Consider the following 11007-nt stretch of genomic DNA (forward strand, 5'->3'; position numbering starts at 1 on the left):
CGCATTTGAAACATGACTACTAAATGTCAACATAATCCACATGAATGTTCAAGTACAATTTAATAATAAAATAAAATTTCCAATAATTTGTTATACTTTTACTATATTAATCGAGACCAATTTTGCACCATATATACCATTCAATTTTGGGCCACTTGGGCCCAAAAATCGAAGCTACATCAAACCTTAAAAGTTAAAAGTCTTGGTCTTCACTTTCTCCGATAAATTCTGTAAATTAACCTCCAAGAATCCCCAATTATTTCGCTATCTTCGTCACTCGAACACTCCTCCTTAAACCCTAAATTCTCCTGATCAATCTCAACTCGATCGATTCCGATCGCCCTCAATTTTAGTATAAACTAATTATTTATTTACAATTTCATCGTTTTCCTCCATGCAACCCATGGATTCCGACCTTGATCCTGCTCTTTTGCGATATGCATCCCCTGTTTTTTCTGATGATGAAGATTACTTCGATGATGACTATACTGGCGACGATTATAACGATGGTGATGATGGCATTGATGTAGATGATGGAGCCGATGATTCCAATGTTCTGATCAATAGCGTAAGTTGTACTAGCAAGAAAAGCTATGTGATACTGAAAGAAGAGGACCTCTTTCAGCGTCAAGAAGAAGACATCACTAGGGTTATCGCGGTTCTACCGATGATCCCGAGAGATACTGCGTGCCTGCTGTTGCTGCGTTATAATTGGATTGTGAATAGTGTTCACGAAGCTTGGTTTGAAGACGAAGATAAAGTTCGCAGATTTGTTGGTTTACCGGACGTTGATCCGGCTATTAAGTTCCCTCAATCAGGTAAAGAATTTGTCGATTGTGGGATTTGTTTTGAATCGATTAGAAAGCGTAACACTGCGACATGTGGATGCGATCATCAATTCTGTAAGACGTGTTGGACGGCTTACGTTTGCACCGCCATCGACGACGGCCCTGGATGCTTAACTCTAAAGTGTCCCGAACCTTCTTGTGACGCTGCTGTTGGTCCGGACATGGTCAAAGCGTTGGCTCCGGCGAACAAAAAGAAAAGATACGCCCGTTTTCTTCTCATGTCTTATGTCGAGAGCAACGAGAAGATCAAATGGTGCACTGGTCCAGGCTGCGATTACGCTGTAGAATTCAACGATGATTCCGAAACTGGTAACTACGATGTTTCTTGTCTCTGTAAGCATACTTTCTGCTGGAAGTGTATGGAAGACGCTCATCGTCCTCTAGGTTGTGAAACCGTAGCTAAATGGGTTCTCAAAAACAGCACCGAAGCTGAAAACACAAACTGGATCCTCGCATACACAAAGCCATGTCCGAAATGCAAACGATCAATCGAAAAGAACCATGGATGTATGCACATGACTTGCAGACCTCCATGTGGATTCGAGTTCTGTTGGCTATGTCTTGGCCCATATGTAGGACATGATGGAAGAGCATGCAATCGATATACCAAATCCCAAGAAGGTGGACTAATTCCCGAATCTGAACGACAAAGAGAGTTAGCTAAAAAAGCAATAGAAAGATACACACATTACTATGAACGATGGGCTGCAAATGAAAAATCAAGAAAGCAAGCACTCTCAGACATGCACAGGATCGATGAAATCCATATCAAAACACTGAGCTTGAATTTCTGCCAACCAGAATCACAACTACATTTCATCATAGACGCGTGGTTACAAATAGTGGAATGTAGACGAGTTCTTAAATGGACATACGCATATGGATACTACATACCCAAAGAAGAAGAAGCAAAAAAATCTTTTTTTGAATACGTACAAGGAGAAGCAGAATCCGGATTAGAAAGACTCCATCTTTGTGCAGAAAAGGAGCTTCAAAGTTACATTACAAAGGAAGGAGATGAAAAGGAAAAACCCAGTGAAGAACAGTTTAGTAATTTCAGAGTGAAGTTGGTTGATTTGACTATTGTGACTCGATCTTATTTTGAGAATTTGGTGAGGGCTTTACAGAGTGGGCTTTCGGAGGTTGGTAGAAGTGGAAGTGGTTCGGACCAGGGTGCAGCAGGTGGTTCCAAGGGTCGAACCAGGGGGAGCACTGGTGCTGATGGTTCCAAGAGGATGAAGATCACGATGTCGAGTGGTGATTATGATTTGTGAAAAGTTTTATGATTTGATTATGTTTGGGAATGTTTGATAGATTTGAATTGTATGCACAGGTATTTTGGTATAGTTTCTTTCATAAAATCGCGAAAACTTTATATAAGCTTTCCTTCTAAATTATAAAACGTTTACTTTTGTGGAGAATCCGAACATTGTGTCTTGTTTCTATGCTTTTTTCCCTCTTCTCTGATAGATGGGTAGATAGACCGGTAGACAAACAGGTTGATTGATAGACTGGTAGACAAACAAACTGGTTGATTGATAGACGGGTAAACAAACTGGTTGATTGATAGACTGGTAGACAGACTGTCTAGTAGATTGATTGTGACAGACTGTCTACCGGTTGATTGATAAACAGGTAGAGTCTAGATAGACGGGTAGAAAGACTGGTAGCTTGGTTGAGTTTTAAAATGGTTTACAAGCTTGGTTGAATTTTAGAACGGTATATTGATAGACTAGCAAACTTGTAGAACTGATTGGTAGATTGATTGACAGACTGATAGAGTTGTATAATAGTAGTAAGTGATATATTATTGATAATTGATTGAGTAGATTAATGATTGATTGATAGACCAGTAGACTGACTAGTAGATTAATTGACAGACTGGTACGGGAAAAGAAATTGTAATTTTTGCCGCATTGACATACATGTAGTTTCCATGTACGCAGAATATTAGTAGAAAAGTTTAATGTGTCCATAATAACAAATGTGGCTTAAAAATTGACATGGTGTTTTGAAACAAAACTTTATAATATTGTGGTGAATAAATATTTATGAATTATGATCGTCTTTTTTTGAAAATAAATAAATAAATAAATAAAAGTTGTGGGTGTAGAAAACAAAGAAGGGTTGCAAGTGAAAGGCAAGAATGTGATTGCATCATATGGCATTTACTTTTGGCCTTAGCTTAAAACTTTTCCATTAAGTCTTTTAAAGTGCTTCAAAAAGAAATGATAGATTAATTAGTATGATAGTGACGTTTATAAAGATAATATTATCTTATAATAAATGAAAACGATGTAATTTGGTTAAATAAGTAAATGAACTGTATTTTCGGTAATAAATTTTGGAATCTTGTTTGACCTAGTTATCGTCATGGATGCATACTAATCCGTGGTTTCGTATTTTATTCATTTGAATTAATTTCTTTACTTCCCTTTTGGCTTTTTAGTTCTATATTTGTTATTATACTAAAAAAGATCTCAATATATATTTTAGTTTGATGATTTCGTTAGTTTGTCACGATGTTTTACTGACTCGATTACTCGATAACTCGAATAAGTTTAGAGTTTCTTATATTGCATTGTTTGGTGACAGTTTAACTAAAGAGTACGTAATTTGCTTCCTTAGTTCATATTATTATTTAATTTCGATGTCCTATGTTTTTGGTGGGTTTATAGTCCTTTACATATATGAAAAGATTATATTACCTTATTTACTTATTTTTCTAGTAGTTTATTATTTATAATTACCATAGGCCTCTCCAAATAGTGTGCGACGTGGGAACAGGATCCATTTCATAAGAGGGGCCCAAATTTTTTAAAATATATGTATATGTATATAAGTAATCAAATACTAATATTTAGATGGCTAATTAATTCCAAAAGAAATCAGAAATTTATTTCTTATTTTTTTAAGTGGTGAGATAACCAATAAAATAGGAAAATAACAAAAAAATCCATGAATCATAGGATGAATCAACACAAATCTTGATAAATTGATACCATTTAACAACTTGGTAGAGTATTAACAAACTAGGTGTGAGACCCGTATATTACACGGGTTTAATTATAAATAAAAATTTAATAATAATATATATAAACATTAAATATTTTATAAAATAATGTTTTTCCATATCTTTTGGAGCATTTATGAAAGAAATCAAATCGTTTTGAGCATTTATGACAATTTATTATCAAGTTAATAGAATGATAACCATACATATATATAACCCGTTAGATTTTTTTGGAAATTTATTTTAAGAAAATTGAAATCACCAAAAAATGATAAGTGAAAAATAATAATTTTAAAAATCCTAGAAAATGACATGTGTCAAAATGAAGGAGAAGAGGACAAGTGACAAAAATATTTTCATTTATTAGGAAGGATTTTGCTTGTATATTAAAAATTATATTTAGGGGTCCATTTTTAAGTTTTGCACATGATCTACAAAATTAACGATACGCCCCTGATAATTACAAAGATGAAATTGGCCCCACTGCCACCCATACCCATGTGTCTTCCCCTTGTCTTTTTCTCCGTCCGGAAACTCAATCGGCAAAACTCAAAACTTGAAACCAACCTGAAATTAAAAAACGGAAACTCAAACTCGATGGAACTTGATGAAAATAAATATGAAGCTCAAAACCAAAACTAAAAACCTAATGAATCTTGATGAAATCAAACCTGAAACCGATGGAACTTGATGAAATTGAACTTGAAACTCAAAACCAAAAACAAATAAATATGATGAAATTACCTTACATCAAAATCTAAAACTTAAAATTGATAGAGCTTGATGAAATCAAACATGAAACTCAAAACCAGCACCAAAAACCGATGAAATCGAATGAGAAACTTAAAATTAATGGAACTTACTGAAATAGAACTGGAAACTCAATATCAAACCAAATACATGATGAAACTTGATGAAATTGAACATGAAATCAAACTTGAAACTTAAAATTGAAGTTGAATTTGTTCTTGGAAAATCATCACAACACTTATTCCTAAGATCTATGATTGACAGCAGTGGTCCAGTGAGATGAAAATCTAACATAAAATTGAGTTTCATGATGGCAATTCAAGAAGACTTCATCAGTATTTGAGTTTCATGCTAATGATTCAATGAGACATCAATAATGGTTAGGGTGTTTGGGAGTGTTTTTAAATGAATTATTAATTTATTGGCTTTTCAAAAAACCAATAAGTTAAAAAAGTGTTTGGTAAAGACTAATTTTTTTAGTGAAAAAATGATTTGTTCAAAAGCTAAGAATACATGGTTTTTCCAAAAAGTCGATAAGGAGTTTCAATTGGACTCCCAAACATGCCCTTAATTTTCACATGGTGCTGGGAGATGAGGGTGCGATTGAGTCGGAGAAGAATGGTTTCAAACCCTTAGGAAGGTCCGAATTGAGGGTATAACTGGTGTAATGTGAGATCATGTCGTTTTGACAAAGATGAGGGAAATGAGTGAATCTCTGTCTATATTTTAATTTTATAATTAATTAATCAATATATTAATTAAAAAAGAAAGTATGTAAAGGCAATATAGTTTTTTCATACATAAGAGGGACCAAAGACGCAATAAAATATAGACCGTCCGTGTGTGTATGTGTGTGTGTGTGTGTGTGTGTATATATATATATATATATATATATATATATATATATATATATATATATATATTATATTATATTATATTAATTTAATTTAAATGCTAAACATGCAAATTACCCTTCATTTTTTTTTGCTTTTTTGGTTTTTTTTTCTACAAGTCATCAAGATATACAACTGTATACTCGTATTTTTTTTCTACAAGTCAAGATATACATTTATATTTATATACTCATATTATATATATAAGTCAAGATATACATTTATATACTCATATTAATTATATACGTAATGTAAGTTATCAAGTAACTTCTCAGAAAAGAGAGCTAATTTTTCAATTGATGTCGTATTAATTATATACCTAATGTAAGTTATCAAGTAACTTCTCTCAAAAGAGAGGTAGTATTTCAATTGATGTCTTGGTCATCCCATCTTTAATATGGCATAAAAGCTATCCTAGTAAGGATACTTTATGGGTATAAATCAACTTTTTTTGAAAGAAAAAGTCACCAAGGAAAGCACTGATTCACCGACAAAAACCTAATTGTTAATTAAGAAAGACGACTTGCACAACAAGATAAATTATCCATCAACGTGCATCTTGGGGATGAAATAGGCACATAACATTTTAATATAAAATAAAACTTTTAACTTTCATAAATTATACTCTAATAAATGATATACTTTAATAAATCAACATTTATTATATGTCAATTTTTTTTTATAAATTTTAACATTTGTTATTTTGTGGTATTTTTAAATTTTTATAAGTTTTAACACTTGTTATTTTGTGATATTTTTGAAATAATAATATTCACATGTTAGTTTTTACTTTTATTTTTCAATTTTTAAAATTAAAAAACCATATAATATTCTATTTATATATGTAATGTATTAAATGCAAGGTTCTAAATGGCGTGAGGCGTGTCGTGGCGGCAAGGTCAAGCCTCAAGCTTAACGAGTCATGACGTTTTTCAAGGCGTGATGTAAGGCGACGATTTTGTATTAATTTAAAATTATATTACCACATAAATATAAATTTATATGAAATATAACTACTTTTTATAAGTGTTAGATCAATAACTAGTAACAAAAATTTAATGAAAACCACAATACCTGTATCTCCGATTAGAAAAAACATAACAAAGAGCAAAAAACCATGTCTCAAACGAAAAAACACGCGCCATAACACGCCATAACGCGCCATGGCGCGCCATATCACGCCTTGCCACGCACCACGCCTAATAGCAACGTTATGAGGCTTTTCGTAACGGAGGAGTCACGCCTCACGCCATGGCGCGCCTTTTAGAACACTGATTAAATGTAACGAATATGATAGTAAATTACAATGAATACGTTTTTTTTCTTCGTATTCTAAATCTCAATCTTAAGGAGAAAATAATTGATAGTTTCTAATGTTCCAACTCATAACAAGCATCCATGCAATGTTGCTTATATCGATTTCAATAGGAACCGCTATCAATCACTCGATTTCAGGTGAGAGATTGACATCATGGCAAAGGGAGTTGTTTTCAAGAAGAGTGAAAGAGATTCTTATTACTTAAGTGGTTAGTTGCTTTCAGTTGTTTTGATTACATGTTTCTTCTCTTCTTGACTACACCTAGGTTCTTTTTCACCTAATTTATTTACCTCATTGTTGTTCAATCTTAATATATCAGTTTCTAAAATATTAATTATTTCAATATGGTTTCTTACTTGAAGTACTTGAATTGGTGTATATTTTTTGTTGCTTATATGTTGGCAATCATGATAGGTTGCAATCACTAGATAGTACATTCTTGATAAAGTACATATAAACTGTGTTGATGAAATGCATGGATGAGATTCCAGTCAAGTATTAATCTCAGATTGTAAATATCAATCAGAAGTGAAGATATTGCTATTGAAAATAATGATCAGGTTGTTAACACGAAACCTTTAACGATTGGTTATGTGATAAAAGTTTTATGTATTATTGTTTAATATGTAGAGCCATCTATTACTCATAATCATTCTATTGTGAAGCCTAACTTACATGTTTAGTAGTTGAAGATTCCAAGAAAACCATAATAAGTCAGACAAATAAATCTCCATCGTTTTGGAAGACCAAGTATGCCTAGAGAGGCATATGTTAATAGAAGTTTAAGCATACATGAAAGTGGAAACACGAGAGTTAATGCATGGGAAAAAATGGATTTCTAAAGATTCAAAATTGATACCAAAACCTATTGTTCTAAGCAATTTCTTTTTAAATTAATCAATTTATATAACTATCTCTAACATATATTTGAATGAACGGATGATTGAAAGCAATGTCGATTATAATGAGTATGATAGAAGTGATAACTTATATTACTTGTTACTTCTCAAATTTCGTCGATTAAATTAAAACCAATTATTAAACCTTATATATAATGTCTTTTTTTCAAGCTTATTATTTTATCCTCTTAATATCTTAATTCAAAAGTGACTTTGTTTTTTTGTATAGAGATAAAGGGTGTCAATTGGGACATATATTGTCACAACTCCAAATTTTAGACTTGGCATGGTCTAAACCCTAACCAAGTACTAGTGTAATCCACATTGTAACCTTGAGTGCATTGTAGCCTCTATAACCATTAGGGCTTGTTTATAAGCTAAATAACTAAGCCTAGATTAGAACCTAAGTTAAATTAGGAAGGTACAATCAAACTTTTAGCTAAAGATCAAGGTTCAAAACATAAATAATACACATTAGATTGTGTTCACGGCCAAATAGTTCTAGAATAAGTGGTTCATGGCCTAAATGGAATAAAGATCAAGGAGTTCACGGTCCATTTAACATCTAGAAGCTAGGTTCACAGTCCAAAAAGTAATCCATGAGTTAGTTCACGGTCCAAGCTCAAAACATTAAGCATGTTCACGGTTTAGTAATTGGAACGAAAGGGTGTTCACGGTTGCTTTATGGCCGTGAACCCCTCTTATTGGGCTAAAAATCCAATACTAGTCCATTAATGAACCATAAACCCAAGTCATGGCCCAATTGCAATCCGTAAACACCCCTTATATATGTGTTTACACTTTGAATCAATTCATTTCACTCCTTTTCATCCGTAAACACTCCAAAAACTCTCTCAATCTTCATCCGTGAACAATCCCAAATCCTTTCAATCTTCAAGTGTTTACGCCCCAGAATCTTCAAATCTTCATATTTCCCCACCAAGAACATTCAAACCATCTTCAAATCTTCATATCACCTTCAAATCTTCATAAGTATACATGATCCAACCATGAACTCACTTGCCTCCAACCGTAAACCCATTTTGCCATCCGAAAACTCCATTTCCACATTTCCAAACATTTCCAATTAATTCCAATTTAATTGTAAGTCTTCTTATAATTAAATTATTATTTAGCACATTATTCAAATTAATATCCTATTAATTCAAATACGATGTCGGGTATAATTATTTTAGGATACGACTTTTGTCACGTATTCTAACCCGAGGAGCAGTTGCGATCACTTCAAGTCTGGTTGAGCACACGCCCTAGAGGTGAGTTCATACCCCTACATTTTCAATGTTTTTAATATTTTTAGGGGGATACAAGTAAAACACAAGGACTGTTGTGTATACAAACACTTTTAAACTTTTACAATTGTTTCAAAAAGAGCATTCGATACACTTCTAAAAATATTATATATATATATATATATATATATATATATATATATATATATATATATAACCCTTTTGTAATATGTGGAGCATAAGGGCATTTTACTTTCATACGATTAGATTACAAATGTTTTTAGTACATTACATCACATTACGAATAAACTATAACTGGTATAGTTTGAGAATCTCTACACTATTTTGCAAGGTACAATACACAGAATCAAAAACATTCATTCAAACTATAATAGGTATAGTTTAGGAAGCACTACTCTAATACATTGATACAAGTACACACTACTAAATAATTATTTAAATATAATTATTTTATATTACAAGTACATTACTACAAGGTTTTACATACATATTCAAATACCAGAAAAGGCCACTACACTACACTATACGTAAACTAGTTAATACATGGTTGTGGGGGACTACTTCGTTGTACCCATCAGGGTACGGTTTCTAAATCTTATACAATATAACCAGAGTCTTCTGGAGGGAGAGCGTGGGATTTGTGTATAGATCTATACGGGAACTGACAATCCCATGCCCCGACTGCTAGCTACAATTGGAACAGAAGTTCTAGGGTAACAAATGTCATTTCATTCGGACGCCTGAAGAATGTCGCAGAGGTCACTAGGTCATATCAAGCATGCTTATATGAAACTCACAACAGTATTCTAACACACATGTTTATGGGATTAATATAACTTCATTGGTTTTATATTATTTAAATAAAACTATAGTACTCTATGGTATACTATTTTACACTACCGTTGGCATATCTAGATATTCATACAAGGTTTTCATACAAATACTACAAGGAAATACGCTAACACACTAATATAGGTTGAGAACACAATAAGGAATAAGTTCAACACTGTATTTTCATGCTTACCAAACCTATGAACTCACCAAAATTACATTGAACGTCTCAAAATCACATGTATTCCTAGGTCACCACAGGAAATCGAAGATCAATCAATAGGAGGACCTGTATGGATTCATGGTCTAATAAAATCGTAAGGAGAAAACCTGATCTATGAGCCAACATCCTTGAACGTTGCGCCGCTCGGTGTTTCCGCCATCAGGCCGAGGGTGTGAGATCAGTAAATATGGTTGTGTTTATAAGATTAAGCATAATTCTAATACTTTGAAAATATTCAAAGAGTAACGGAACGAACAAAAGAATCTATTAGGCAGAAAAATAAAAGATTCTCCAATCTGAAAAGAAATGGGAGTACTTTAGTATCAATTTTTATGATTATCTTAGTGATTATGGAATTATATCACAATTGATCCTCGAAGAACATCTTATTGCAATTGTATGACTAAGAAGAAGAATTTAACATCGTTGGAAATGGTTCGATCATAATATGAGTCATACGTTGTTCCCAATCATGTTTTAGAGTTATGCTCTAGTAACTCTAAATCATATCTTCAAATTCTTTTCAAACTAAGAAGGTTGATAACGCCTCGTAATATGCAGAGTAATAATGCTTTCTCACTTAAGCACATTAAGAATTGGAGTTATGATGTTTTTCGAAAGTCGAGAAATAAAAGATGAATTGAATCCAATTATGAAGAGTGTTATCATGTCGGGAATCTGCATAAACTTTTGCATATTTGTTTTAGCTCGTTAAAGAATGTTTATTGAGAGAAAACTTATATGTCAAGAAGTCAGTGGGATTCGTAGTGATCTTGAGAGTTTCAAGAGTCTGCTGGAAATGATCCTTTTATCTATCACTAGTGCGCAACATGAGGTTGAAAACCTATTGTGTTTATTGAAACATTCTTATTCCTGCACTTCCAGCTAAGTCGAAAATGCTTATGAGTTCTATGTTTTTCATTCAACTACAAACAAAAAGCGTTTTGGTCAGTGAAGGTAC

At 32.7% G+C, this 11007-nt stretch overlaps 1 protein-coding gene across 1 annotated transcript; it reads left to right on the forward strand.

The window, feature by feature from the left end:
* Positions 1-220: 220 nt before the first annotated feature.
* On the forward strand, positions 221-2269 carry LOC145097534 (putative E3 ubiquitin-protein ligase ARI5). The gene has a single exon (XM_079035112.1). The coding sequence runs from the start codon at positions 395-397 to the stop codon at positions 2120-2122; it is 1728 nt and encodes a 575-aa protein (XP_078891238.1). The 5' UTR covers positions 221-394; the 3' UTR covers positions 2123-2269.
* Positions 2270-11007: the final 8738 nt, after the last annotated feature.

The sequence above is a fragment of the Lactuca serriola genome, chromosome 4 (assembly GCF_051521515.1).
Source record: "Lactuca serriola cultivar US96UC23 chromosome 4, Lser_US96UC23_V15, whole genome shotgun sequence".
Taxonomy (NCBI): Eukaryota; Viridiplantae; Streptophyta; class Magnoliopsida; order Asterales; family Asteraceae; genus Lactuca; species Lactuca serriola.